We start from the raw sequence: 14,031 nt of genomic DNA on the forward strand, positions 1-14,031 counted from the left end.
TACACCGTACACAAAAATAAACTCAAAATGGATAAAGGACTTAAACATAAGATGGGAAACCATAAAAATACTAGAGGAATCCACAGGCAGCAAAATCTCAGACATATGCCAAAGCTATTTCTTTACTAATACTGCTCCTAGGGCAATGGAAACTAAAGAGAAAATAAACAAATGGGACTACATGAAAATAAAAAGCTTTTTCACAGCAAAGGAAACCATCAACAAAACAAGAAGAAAGCCCACTGCATGGGAGAACATATTTGCAAATGTTATCACCGATAAGGGTTTAATTTCCAACATTTACAACCACTTAACAAAAGGAAGATAAACAACCCGATAAAAAAAAAAATGGGCAATAGACCTAAACTGATACTTTTTGAAAGAAGACAGAAGAAAGGCCAAGAGTCATATGAAAACATGCTCAAAGTCACTAATCATGTGAGAGATGCAAGTCAAAACGACAATGCAGTACCATCTCACACCTGTCAGAATGGCTATCATCAACAAATCAAGGAATGACAAGTGCTGGCGAGGATGCAGAGAAAAAGGAACCCTCGTGCACTGCTGGTGGGAATGCAGACTGGTATAGCCACTGTGGAGAACAGTATGGACTTTCCTCAAAAACTAAAAATGGAGCTTCCATTTGACCCAGTGATCCCACTTCTAGGAATATATCCCAAGAAACTAGAAACACCAATTAGAAAATATATATGTATCCCTATGTTCATAGCAGCACAATTCACCATAGCTAAGATTTGGAAGCAGCCTAAGTGCCCATCAGTAGATGAGTGGATTAAAAAACAGTGGTACATCTACACAGTGGAATACTATGCTGCGGTAAAAAAGAAGGAGTTTTTACCATTTCCAACAGCATGGATGCAACTAGAGAGCATTATTCTAAGTGAAATAAGCCAGTCAGAGAAAGATAAATATCACATTATCTCACTCATTTATGAAATATAATGAACAACATAAACTGATAATCAAAAACAGATCCAGAGACAGAGAAGCATCAATCAGATCATCAAACCTCAGCGGGAAGGTAGGGGAGGGTGGGGGTAAGGGAGAGAGAACAACCAAAGGACTTATATGCAGGCATATAGGCCTAACCAATGGACACAGACAACAGGGGGGTGAGGGCATGAGTGTGTAGGATGGGAGGTAATGTGGAGATAAGTACACATATGCAATAACTTAATCAATTAAGAAATTTAAAAAAAGAAAATTAATTTAACAAAAAAAACCCCAAAAAATGAAAAGATAAAAGTCACATGATGTTATTAATAGATGCAGGAAAAGCACTTGATAAGATACAACATCCGTTTATTATTAAAACACTGAAAATAGGAATAGAAGGAAAATACTCAACATAATAAAGTCCATCTATGATAAACCCTCAGCTAATATCATACTCACTGGTAAAAAACTGAAAGCTCTTCCTCTAAGAGCAGGAATAAGACATGAATATCCACTCTCACCACTCTTCCCACTCTTATTCAGCATAATACTGGAAGTTCTAGCTAGAGCAGTAAGGCTATAAAAAGATATAAGTCATCCAAATAGGGAAGGAAGAAGTCAAACTGTCACTTTTTGCAGATGATATGGTTCTGTATATAGAAAACCCTAAAGGCTCCACCAAAAAACTATTAGAAACAATAAACTAATACAGTCAAGTTGCAGGATACAAAATCAATATGCAAACATCCATTGCCTTCCTGTATACTAACAACAGAACTTCAAAAAAAGAAATAAAAAAAATTTCTTTTGCAATAACAACCAAAAGAATAAAATATTACCTATGAATAAACTTAATAAAGAACATGAAAGACCTATATACTGAAAACTACAAAGCATTATTAAAAGAGATTGAAAAAGACAGAAAAATTGGAAACATATTCCTTGTTCATGGATTTTAGAATCAACATAGTTAAAATGGCCATATTACCCAAAGCAATATATAGATTTAATGCAATCCCCATCAAAATCCTAATGTCATTTTTCAAAGAAATAGAATAAGAAATCATCAGATTTGTATGGAACAACAAAAGACCCCAAATAGCTAAAGCCATCCTAAGAAAAAAGAATAAAGCTGGAGGTATCATGTTACCCAACCTAAAATTATACTACAGAGCTATGATGATTAAAACGGCATGGTATTTGCATAGAAACAGACACACCTATCAATGGAACAGAATAGAGAGCCCAGATATAAAATCACATGTAAGGACAGGTAATTATTGACAAAGGAGCCAGAAATACACAGTGGTGTAGAGACTGTCTCTTCAATAAATGGTGCTGGGAAAACTGGAAAGTCACATGCAAATGAATGAAACTGGATTACAGTCTGTCCCCATGTATAAAAATTAATTCAAAATGGATCAAAGACCTAAATATAAGACCTAAAACAATAAATTACATACGAGAAAATATAGGTACCAAACTTATGGACCTTGGTCAGAGAGAACTTTTTTTTTTAACTTGACCCCAAAGGCAAGGGAAGTAAAGGCAAAAACAAATGAATGGGACTATATCAAACTAAAAAGCTTCTGCACAGCAAAAGAAACTGACAACAAAACAATCAGGTAGGCAACCAAATGGGAGATATTTGCAAACAGTTGCTCTGACAAAGGTTTAATTTCCAAAATATATGGATAACTCATAAAACTCAACACCAAATAAACTATCCAATCAAAAAGTTGGCAGAGGACCTGAAAATACATCTCTCCCAAGAAGACATATGAACAGCCAATAGATATATGAAAAGATGTTCAACCTCACTGGCAAGTAGGAAATGCAAGTCAAAAGTACAATGAGATACCACCTCACACCTGTTAGATTGGGCATTACTGCAAGACAAGCAATAACAAGTGTTCCAAGGTTTTAGAAAAAGGGAACCATCATTCACTGCTGGTGAAAATGTAGACTGGTATAACCACCATGAAAAACTGTCTAGCAATTTCTCAAAAATTAAGAATAGAACTACTTTAAGACCCAGAAATCCCTCTCTTGAATATATACAAAAAAGCCCAACAACTCAAAATCATGTATTTACAAAGATATATGTACCACTTATGTTGATTTCAGCAATATTCATGTTGGCCAAGATATGAAAATAACCAAAGTGTCCCACAATAGAGGACTGGATAAAGAAGTGATACATATACACAAATGAATACTACTAAGCTATAAGAAAGGATGAAATAGCACCATTTCCAACAACATGGATGGATCCTTAGAACATGTTGCTAAGTCAGTCAGAAAAAGCTAAGATCCATATGATTTCACTCATATGTGGGATATAAAACTGAAACTTATGAATACAAACAGCAGTGTGGTGATTGCCAGAGGGAATGGTATGGGGGAGAAGGGGGTTCTAATATGAAGTGACAGGAGAAGGTTTGACTTTGTGTGGTGGTCACATTGTGCAATATAAAGATCTTGTAACATAGAAATGCACACCTGAATCCTATATGTTCATGTTGAGCCATATTACCCCAATAAGTTTAATCCTATATAATTAAAGCCTAATATGCAAATTGTCCCCTTGACTAGTGTTCTCTGGGAGTTAACAGCTCGACCAGTCACTGTGACGTGCACTGACCATCAGGGGGCAGACGCTCCAACCCATAGGTTAGCTTGCTGCAGGGTGCTGGTGGGCTGGACTAGAAAGTGAGGTGTGAGGTGAGAGCTGTCAGGAAGCTCCAGGGTTTGGCCCAAGCCCCTGGTGGAGGCATGCAGGGGCAGTAGCCAGGAGAGACCAGGTGACATGGGAGGCTGCTAAGCATGATCTTAGAGCCATGGGTTGCACAGCCCTCTGCAGTCTGTGGTGTTTTCAGTGCGCAATTCATAATCTTCAGAGCTGCTTCTTTTTATTTGTTAAGTTTCACTAACTACTCCAGGAGAGTGGGTAGCTCCATTATGGGGGACAGGCCAGGTGCACCTGCCTGAGGCCAAGAGGCCACCTAGGGCTCCTGGGGACACAGTAGAGAGGGGGGGCAGGGCTGAATCAGAGAAACCGAGTTCAAAACTTGAAAGGAAACAGGAGGCAGAGAGGGGAATAGGGTGAGGAGCCCAGTGCCTCTCCCACAGGACAGGATCCACATCCTTCCCTCCTTCTCCCCCTCCTCCTCACCATGACCCGTCACCCCAGCTCTCCTCCAAGGTCCCTCCTGGGCTTGCCCCACACAGTTCCACACCACTGCATGGCCTGCACAGCTCTGCCCTTTCCTGCACAGCCTTTTGGAGCTCTGCCCTGGAGGAGAAAGCGGGGGCTGCAGACAGAAGGTTGTAGGAGGAGTGGCAGAGCAGGGACCACCAAGTTCAATGGAGGGGAGGGAGGGAGAGACCCCACAGGACTGGGGACAGAGATGGGCAGGAAAGGAGGGCCGTGTGGAAGTATCGCCCTTGGTTGAAGTAGAAATCCTGACCCCATTTTACAGACCCCAGCAGAATGTCTGTGTTTGTGTGTGTGCGGGAGGGGGGGGGGCAAAGAGAAAAGAGGTTGTGAGGGGACTGGTTGGATGGAGAGCAGCGATGTTTGATTCATGGCCTATTTATTTTTATTAATATGTTTTTATTGATTTCAGAGAGGAAGGCAGAGGCAGAAAGAGATAGAAACATCAATGATGAGAGAGAATCGATCTGCTGCCTTCCACATGCCCCCTACTGGGGATTGAGCCCACAACCCAGGAATGTGCCCTTGATCAGAATTGAACCCAGGGCCCTTCATTCTTCAGGCTGTGGCTCTATCCACTGAGCCAAACCATGTAGGGAGACCCATGGCCTATTTAAAACTGCTGCAGTAGGCTGAGCAGGGGACTTACCACTATGGTATTACCAGATAATGAGGGTATCTCTCCTTATGTTGGGGTAATCAGAACTGCAGTGAAGTAAAGACATACCCATGGAGCCTGCAAAGGGTTTCCATGCACATGATGCAATTTACTTCGCGTGGCAGTGGAAGAGGGTGAGTAGAGCCTTGGAAGGACATGAGGTCTCCCAAGACCAGGGGCTGGAGGGAAAGTGTGTGCTGAGCATTCCACATCATGAGTTACAATCCTATATAATAAAAGAGGAAAATGCAAATTGACCATCCCTCTGTTACGCTCAAGTCATGCCCACAAGCCACGCCCACAAGCCAATCAGAAGCAAGTATGCAAATTAACCCAAGTAAGATGGCGGTGGCCATGAAGCTGGAGCAAGCAAGAGGCTTGGGTTGCCCCCAGCGATAGAGGAAGCCAGGCTTCCCGCCTGCCCCAGCCGGCCCTGGGCTCCATTCAAGGCTACAAAGTTTCAAGGAGAGGCTGGGAGCCTGGGTCACCAGGGGTTGTGGCCAGCCTGAAAACGGCCATCAGCCCCTCACCCAGGCTGGCCAGGCATCCCAGCAGAACTCCCCCACCATGAAGGGGCTGTGGGCAGCCTGAAGACGGCACTCAGCCCCTCACCCAGGCTGGTCACACCCCCATTGGGTGAGGGTCCCCACTGGTGGAGCTTGGCTAGCCTGCAAACAGCCATCAGCCCCTCACCCAGGCTGGCCAGGCACCCCAGTGGGGACCCCCACCCTGAAGGGGGTGTGGCCAGCCTGGAAATGGCCCTCAACCCCAGGCTGGCCAGGCACACCAGCGGGACCACCACCCTGATCCGGGACACCCTTCAGGGCAAACCAGCTGGCCCCCACCCATGCACCAGGCCTCTATCCTATATAATAAAAGGGTAATATGCAAATTTACCCTAACAGCAGAACGACTGGGAATGACTGGTCACTATGACACACACTGACCACCAAAGGACAGATGCTCAATGCAGGAGCTGCCCCCTGGTGGTCAATGCGCTCCCAAAGGGGGAGCTCTGCTCAGCCACAAGCCACATTGATGCTGCCAGCACAGCGGTGGTGGTGGGAGCCTCTCCTGCCTCCTCAGCTGCACTAAGGATGTCCGACTGCAGCTTAGGCCTGCTTTCCCGTTGGCAAGTGGACATCCCCTGAGAGCTCCTTGGCTGCCAGAGGGATGTCTGACTGCCAGCTTAGGCCCGATCCCCCCGGGGAGCGGGCCTAAGCCAGCAGGTGGACATCCCCCAAGGGGTCCCAGACTGTGAGAGGACACAGGCTGGGCTGAGGGACCCCCCCGAGTGCAAAATTTTTTATGCACTGGGCCTCTAGTCTATATAGATAAAAGCCTAATATGCTAAGTGTCCAACTGAGTGGTCAACCAACCAGTACTATGACATGCTCTGACCACCAGGGGGCAGATGCTCCGACGGGTAGGTTAGCTTGCTGCTGGGGTCTGGCCAATCGGGACTGGGCGAGACAGGGCCATACATGTCCTGAAGCCCTTTAGCAGTCCCTCCCGTGGCTCCTCCCAGGCCACCTGCCCCGATCAGGGCCTCTAGTTAATAAATTTTAAAAATAAATTGTAAAAAATGAAAATGGAGGAACCAGCCCTGGATGGTTTGGCTCACTTGGTTGGGGCATCGTCCCATACACTGAAATGTTGCAGGTTCCAATTCATGGTCAGGGTGCATACCCATGTTTTGGATTTGATCCCTGGTCTAGGTGTACATGGAAGGTAACCTATTGATATTCCTCTCTCTCCCTTTTCCTTTCTCTCTCTTTAAAATAAATAGAAACATATCCTCATGTGATGATTTAAAAAAAATTTAAGGAACCAGCACATGATCCAGCATTTCCTCTTCTAGGTATTTATCTGAAGAAAATGAAAACACTAATTTGGAAAGATATATGTTCCCCTATTGCAGCACCTCTATGTTGCAGCATTGTGTATAATAGCCAAGATATGTAAACAAAGTGTTCATTGACAGATGAGTGAAACAGATCACACACACACCCACCCACACACCCACCCACACACACACACACACACACACACACACACACACACACACACACACACTAGAATACATAAAAAGATGAAATATTGTCATTTTCATCAATATGGATGGATCTTAAGCTCATTATGCTAAGTGAAATAAGTCAGATGTAAAAGTACAAAAATATTATTTCACTCATATGTGGAATATAAAACAAAAAAGTAACAAACCACCAAAACAGAATAATAACCATCTCATAGGTACAGACAAGAGAATGGTGCTTACCTGAGGGGAAGGGGTCTAGGGGAAGTGTGAAAATGAGTAAAGGGAAGAGAAGGAAACCAGACTTTTAATAGTCTCTATCAGGGCTGAGGAACCTTGGTCCTGAGGGCTGTATAAGGCTTGTGAAATCATTTGGTCTGGCCCTGCCAAGGCATTAAGGGTGAGTTAATTAAATGTTTGTCCAAATATAGCTGGCTAATTTTTAAGTTGATAATCCTGTATGGCCTGCAAATGATGTTATAATTATCCAAATGTCCTTTGGCAGAAAAAAATGTTCCCACCCCTGGTCTATACTCTAGCACCCTATAGAGTATACAGATATTAAATTATAATGCTGTGAACCTGAAATTTAGACAATATTTTTAGCCAATATTACTTCAATAAAAAAATAAGAAAAAGGAAAGTTGACTCTAGTGATGGTTGTACATACCTCTGAATCTACTTTAAAAACACCCATTGAATTGTACACTTAAAATTGTGAATTGTGTAGTATATGAATTATTACTCAATAAAGCTGTTAAAATTTTTTAAAAAAGCAGTATTTGTGCTATCAACTGGGAAGGTAGGGTAGCAGATGTGGGTGCAAGCTCATGGTGATGATGATATCTCTCATTCTCAACGTCTTCATTAACAATTTGCTGACCAGTTATCAGGGCCTGGGTTGGAATTTAAACAGAGCACTGGGTCCTAGAATAAGTGGTCAAGGATAACTCCAGGGTGTAAACCATGGAATACAGCAAGAACAGTGATCTCAAGAACTAGCCAGGAAGATACAACACTGCCAAAATAATCCAGACATAATTCTGGTTGGTCCCCACATCCTGAAACAGTACTTGGATTCCTTAGTTACTCTGTGGTCAGAGAATCTTGCACTATTCCTACATCATCCTGTTTTGAAGTCCTCTTATGTCCCTTAAATAAAATATTTTAGGGTAAGACAAATCTCAAAACCCTTTTTCTAATTTGGATGCTACTTCTCAGGAAATGTTGGAAACAGGTACAACTTTGTTTTTTAAAGGTATAGTTGACATACAATATTGTATTAATTTCAGGTGTACAACATAGTGATTCAGTATATACATACCTTATGATATCACCACAAGAAGTATAGTAACCATCTGTCACTGTAAAAAGTTATTATGATATAATTGACTATATTCCCTATGATTTATTAATTTTAAAACTGGAAGTTTGAACTTCTTATTCCTCTTTACCTTTTTTACCTATCCCCACCCCAGGTGTAACATCTTAATTGAGAAAGGCATATGAAAGCAGATGTATTTGCATAGGAACCCCATAACCCCAGAAGTCATCCTCTGGTAAGGGGCTATGAGAGTTCCCATTGCTCACTTCAATTATGTCTGTGAGAGATTTGGAGCCTAAATATCTCATTCCATGGTGAAAAAAGGCAGTTCACAGATGGTACAATTTTTAACTCCTTCACTTATTCAACATACATAAATCATAACTTACTCTGAGCCAGTAACTGTATTATGTTCTGTGATAGTGATAAAAATATTCATGAACCTCTAGGAGAGTGCATTAAATCAAAGGTATCAAGTGATGAAATTAAGGTATGCATAGGTGCCTGTGAGACCCCAAAAGAGTGAGTTAACTGAGCTTGGGAGAATCTTGGAAGCATTTAGCACAACTGAATGAATGTCATCAAATAAAGGCTGAGGAAAAGCATCACTAATGAGGTAACACTTTGACTGAAACTTGAAGAACAAGTATGATTTATTCAGGCAGACAAAGAGAAGAAGGCTGTTGGTAGAGAAACAAATGAATTAGTACCCTGTGGCAAGAAGCATATGAAAATTATCAAGGGACAGAACCAGAATGGAAGGAGGAAAATAGCTTAAAGCACTACTTCTCCAGCTTTAATGGTCACACATATCACCTGAACAATCTTGATAAAATGCAGATTCTGACTCAATGGGTCTGAGGTGGAGCACTTCTAACAAACTCCATCAGTGATAGAGTTGCTGGTCAATGAGCTACACTTAGAGATCTGTTTGGGTGTGATAGGAGAGGAAGGTGAAAAGTTCAAGTTAACACATAGATTTTTTGATAGAATGATCTGTAGTAGTAGTATCATGGACTTCTAGAGGAAATTTAAGAGGAGATTTTCAGGAAAATACAAGTTTTGTTTTTGTGGAGTTTTTTTTTAGTCACCTCTAAGATCTAGGAAAAGATATCTATCTGGTAGGCCCTTGGATAGAAGGGGAAAATAAAACTATGGTACAAAATGAGAAGGGATACAAAGAAAGTGAGAGGATGATTAGAAGAAAATGATATGGTCAATTCTACAGGAAAAATTTCAAGAAGGTGGGGAATGAACAATGTCACATGTTGCAGAGACATCAGGTAGGTGCAAGACCGGAATCCAGATTGCAAGGAGTTGAGGATTAGAAAGTGGGTGTTTTTATTAACCATAACTCCGGACGGTTGACTGGAAAGTGTCAAGGAGAGTGCAGTAATGGAGTGGAAAGAAAGAAATGCGGCCCTAGCTGGTTTGGCTCACTGGATAGAGCATCGGCCTGGGGACTGAAGGGTCCCAGGTTCGATTCCGGTCAACAGCATGTACCTTGGTTGCGGGCACATCTCCAGTAGGGGGTGTGCAGGAGGCAGCTGATCGATGTTTCTCTCTCATCGATGTTTCTAACTCTCTATCCCTCTCCCTTCCTCTCTGTAAAAAATCAATAAAATATATTAAAAAAAAGAGAAAGAAATGCAGAGTGAACAGAGGGGTTCTTCCTCCCTCCTACCCTCATTTTCCTTTGTCCTTACTTCTTTCCTTCTTCCCTCCTTTCCTTTCAGTATTGTTTTAGAAATTTTCCAACATACAAATAGATTGAGAGGATATTATAATGAATTTCCATGTGTCTATCGCACAGCTTCCACAATTTTGTACATTTTTGCCAAGTTGGGATTTTTTTTAGATGCAGCTGACTTAGGTATATTTATTTATACACTCAGGAATAAGTCAAGACAGAAGGAACAGTTGAAAGTTTAGAAGAGAAAAATGATAATCGATGGAGCAAGATTTTTGAGAAGGAGGCAGTAATGGAGTATATATAGTACAAGTGGTGATTCTGGCTCCAGATAGTGACACAGACACTTTGTCTACTGAGTTGAGACAAAAAGAACCATCAGAAATCTGGTTAAAATTTCAATTCCCAGTCCCACTGCACATCATATCCCTTCAGGCTTCTTCAGTTCCTTCCTGGAATCCATTCACAATTTTTTTTTTCAAAAGTCTATTCCACCCAAACATTTCACAAGTTCAGTCATTTTATTGAAGATCCAGTGCTAACTGAGAGTGGTCACATTACAGAGAACAGTCACTTAGCATCTTCCATCTTGGGAGCAGCCTCTATTATCTCTCTAAAGCAACAGAAAAAGTGTTCCTTTTGTCCTACAACTAAAATTTCTTCCTAAGAAACCCAGGGAAGAAATTGTTTTAATCACTTAACATGGAGATTAAGTTTTTGGTATCAAGTCAAGAAATGAGCAAATTCATTCCTAATACAAATTAATTTATTTGTGAAATATGAAGAGAATTCATTTGGAAAGAGTTCATTTGGCTGGAATTGTGTGAAAAGAAGTTTTATAAGTGTGGCAAGGGTTTGGAATATTGCCAAAGCCTTCCTTTTAGCTTTACCTAAAGTGATGTATTGCATTCTAATAAAAGATGAAAACAGCAAAATGCACCTACACACACACACACACACACACACACACACACACTCACAGAAAATAAGAATATAAGTATTAGGGAATGTTAGACTTCTATGAAGTTCCACTTATATATGTGGGTCCGTCAACTGGTCCCCTTTTGTGTTTACTGTTGGAAGATAAAGTTGGGGAACTTTTTTTTTTTTTCACTTAAGTCTGAATAAGTAGATATTTGTGTGAGCATCATCCTAGCCATTCATTAGATAACAGCTTAATTCTACAGGTAGAAATGTACATTCCAAACATTTTCTACAAGCTTCTTGTCTCCCAAGCATATCTCTTACTGCCTCCCTTTCTATCTGTGATATTTTGCATTGAGCACCCAATACTGGGAGTGATAATTTAAGTCAGTAATTTCAAGATTATTTCAATTGGGTAGTAATTTAGTAACTCTCTTGATAGAGAAAAAGATATAATTTAACTCTTTTGATAGAGAAAAAGATATAATTTGGAAATGATCTAATAAAAGAAAAATGGATAGATGCTTAAAAATCGCTTGGGTCATTACATTGCTAAAAGCAATAAATAATTTGGAGCTTAAGTACCATAAATATAAACAATATAAATACTGTATGTGTATAAATCCATAATTTACATTTTAATTATTTAAACTTAGCTCATCTGCATTTGAAATATTTTTATTGTAGTGGAAAATCATAAGGACTAAAAGAAAAGGATTCAATACTAGATTCTTATGGTATAGAAATTTGTAAGCATACAATATGTACTACTTTACAATATTTTACTGAATTAGCCTCTCAAGAAAAATAACTCAGTCCAATTACCTCCCAGTCTATTCTTGTGATAGTATTTCTATCTTTTAAATTTGATTAGTAGACAACAGTCTTTCCAGTGAATGATATTGATCACTTAAATCAGTTCCAAAGACTAAGAAATATCGATGCTTTGCATAAAATTGAGCTTCTCCCAGGCAAATAAGTACCAAGGCTTCAGAGTTTTTATGTCCACCAAAATATAGATTTTTCCCCATTGATTCAGAAAAATCAAACAAACAAACAAAAAACGACAACCTTTGTTCCCATGCATTTAAAGTTACACATTTAGGAAGAGGCAATTATATTACAATGACATTGCATTTTAAGAAGCAGGCGTGGAAGATGTTACCTCAATTTTATGGATCAGAAAACAGAACCCAGAGAGATTGCTATTTCCCCAGTGTGGCCTGGCAAGACAAGAGTAAAACCAGAGCCAGATTCTTGGTTCCTAACTCCAAGCCCTGAGCCCTGTCCCTCTTTATTCGAGTATTTGGACTTGGTGGCAGGCTTGTGTTAAGTGATTATGTTTTGACCTCACAGTTTGTGCCCTTGAGTTGACAGCATATTTCTTAGATAGTAGAACTCATAGCCAGCAGTGTCATGCTATCAAACACGGCATGGTGCTCCACTTATATGAACCATATCTTCTTCTGCTGCTTTGTATAAACCTGGATAAACCCATTAGCCGTAAGTCATTTTAAGAAAAAAAAATAAAGCTTAGATTTGAGATTTGTTAAAGCACAGGTCTTTCAGCCCAAGGCAGATTGACTCAGTAACAGTGAGGTTCTCATTTCTTTAGCAATCTGTAGAATTTAAGAATATAACTGAAGAGTAAAGAAAAGTAAAGAATAGTTAGTATGTAAATATAAAAAGTCCTGCAGCTAGAGCTATTTATTATTGAGCTTCTTCTGTTGTGTACCTTCTACTGGCTTATGTTGAGATCAAGAAGAAATATCAGACGTTGCCACTCTTGACTACTCAGGAACTTAGAAGCCAATTGAAGAAACAAAACACACCATGTAATGGGCTCTATGGATTCAGGCAGAGCAACGGGGTCAGAAAGGTGTTTTAGTTTGAGTTAACCCAGAAGTAGACTACAAGACAAGGATTTGAGTGCATGTATGTTTGGTGGAAGGTGGAAAGAGCATGGGAAAAAGAAAGGAAACAGGAAAGAGAAGATAGCCAATAAAGGGAACATTATTAGCTATCACCATGAGTAGAGGGCTGACGCATGTCTGCCATAGTAGGATTCTTGGTGGAGGTGAGATTTGACAATGCTCTTTCTCATCTCTCCCCAGGTGTCTGCATGTTACTATCCCTATTGTCCATTGTGTATGGAGCCTTGCGCTGCAACATCCTAGCCATCAAGATCAAGTATGATGAGTATGATGTAAAAGTGAAGCCTCTGGCCTATGTCTGCATCTTTCTCTGGAGGAGCTTTGAGATTGCCACTCGAGTCATTGTCCTGGTCCTCTTTACATCTGTCCTGAAGGCCTGGGTGGTACTGGTAATACTCATCAACTTCTTCAGCTTCTTCTTATACCCCTGGATCCTCTTCTGGTGCAGTGGTTCCCCATTTCCTGAGAACATCGAGAAGGCCCTCAGTCGAGTGGGCACCACCATCGTGCTGTGCTTCCTCACCTTACTTTATGCCGGTATCAACATGTTTTGCTGGTCAGCTGTGCAGCTGAAAATCAACAGCCCCGACCTTATCAGCAAGTCTCAGAACTGGTACCGGCTACTGGTGTACTACATGCTGAGATTCATTGAGAACTCTTTCCTCCTCCTTATGTGGTATCTTTACAAGACTGACATCTATATGTATGTGTGTGCACCTCTGTTGATTTTGAAGTTGCTCATTGGGTATTGCACAGCCATTCTATTCATGCTGGTATTCTATCAGTTCTTCCACCCTTGCAAAAAGCTCTTTTCCTCCAGTGTTTCTGAAAGCTTTCAGCGGTGGCTAAAATGTATTTGCTGTCACTGCCGGTGGCAGAAATCCTCAGATTCTGTGGGAAAGACAGATGTAAGGTCATCTGGAGACAGAGATGAAACACCTTCTAGTAGTAAAATAAGTTCTATGCCTAGCCAGATCTTGAATGCTGATGATCTCTGCTCTGCTTAATAGGACCTGAGTTTCTTGGGCCAAAGACATATTGTTTTCTTGGGTTGATTACTATTCTTCATACAAGTGATGAGCCCCACACAGTAAACAAAGCAGGAAGTTAGCTCTCACCTCCTTGTGAGTTACTTCCATTTAGAGAATACTTGGGTGTGTGAGAACTATGGAGAGAAGCCAGGGAAGCTTCTGAGGGTTAGAAGAGCAGTCTAAGGCATCACCATTCACAGTCGACCATGTTAACCCAGGCATTACTGTGTATGTGTGTGGGTGTGTGTGGGTGTTTTTCAC

At 40.9% G+C, this 14,031-nt stretch overlaps 1 protein-coding gene across 1 annotated transcript in view; it reads left to right on the forward strand.

Annotated features, from left to right (window-relative positions):
* The window catches only part of XK (X-linked Kx blood group antigen, Kell and VPS13A binding protein), a gene marked incomplete at both ends in the record, with an annotated part of 103,725 nt that extends 89,979 nt beyond the window's left edge, over nt 1–13,746 (forward strand). The window contains one exon of the mRNA XM_081081269.1: nt 12,920–13,746. Coding sequence (XP_080937395.1) covers nt 12,920–13,746 — 827 coding nt within the window. The remainder of the gene's footprint in view (nt 1–12,919) is intronic.
* Nucleotides 13,747–14,031: the final 285 nt, after the last annotated feature.

The sequence above is a fragment of the Myotis nattereri genome, assembly GCF_964212035.1.
Source record: "Myotis nattereri genome assembly, chromosome: X".
Classification (NCBI taxonomy): Eukaryota; Metazoa; Chordata; class Mammalia; order Chiroptera; family Vespertilionidae; genus Myotis; species Myotis nattereri.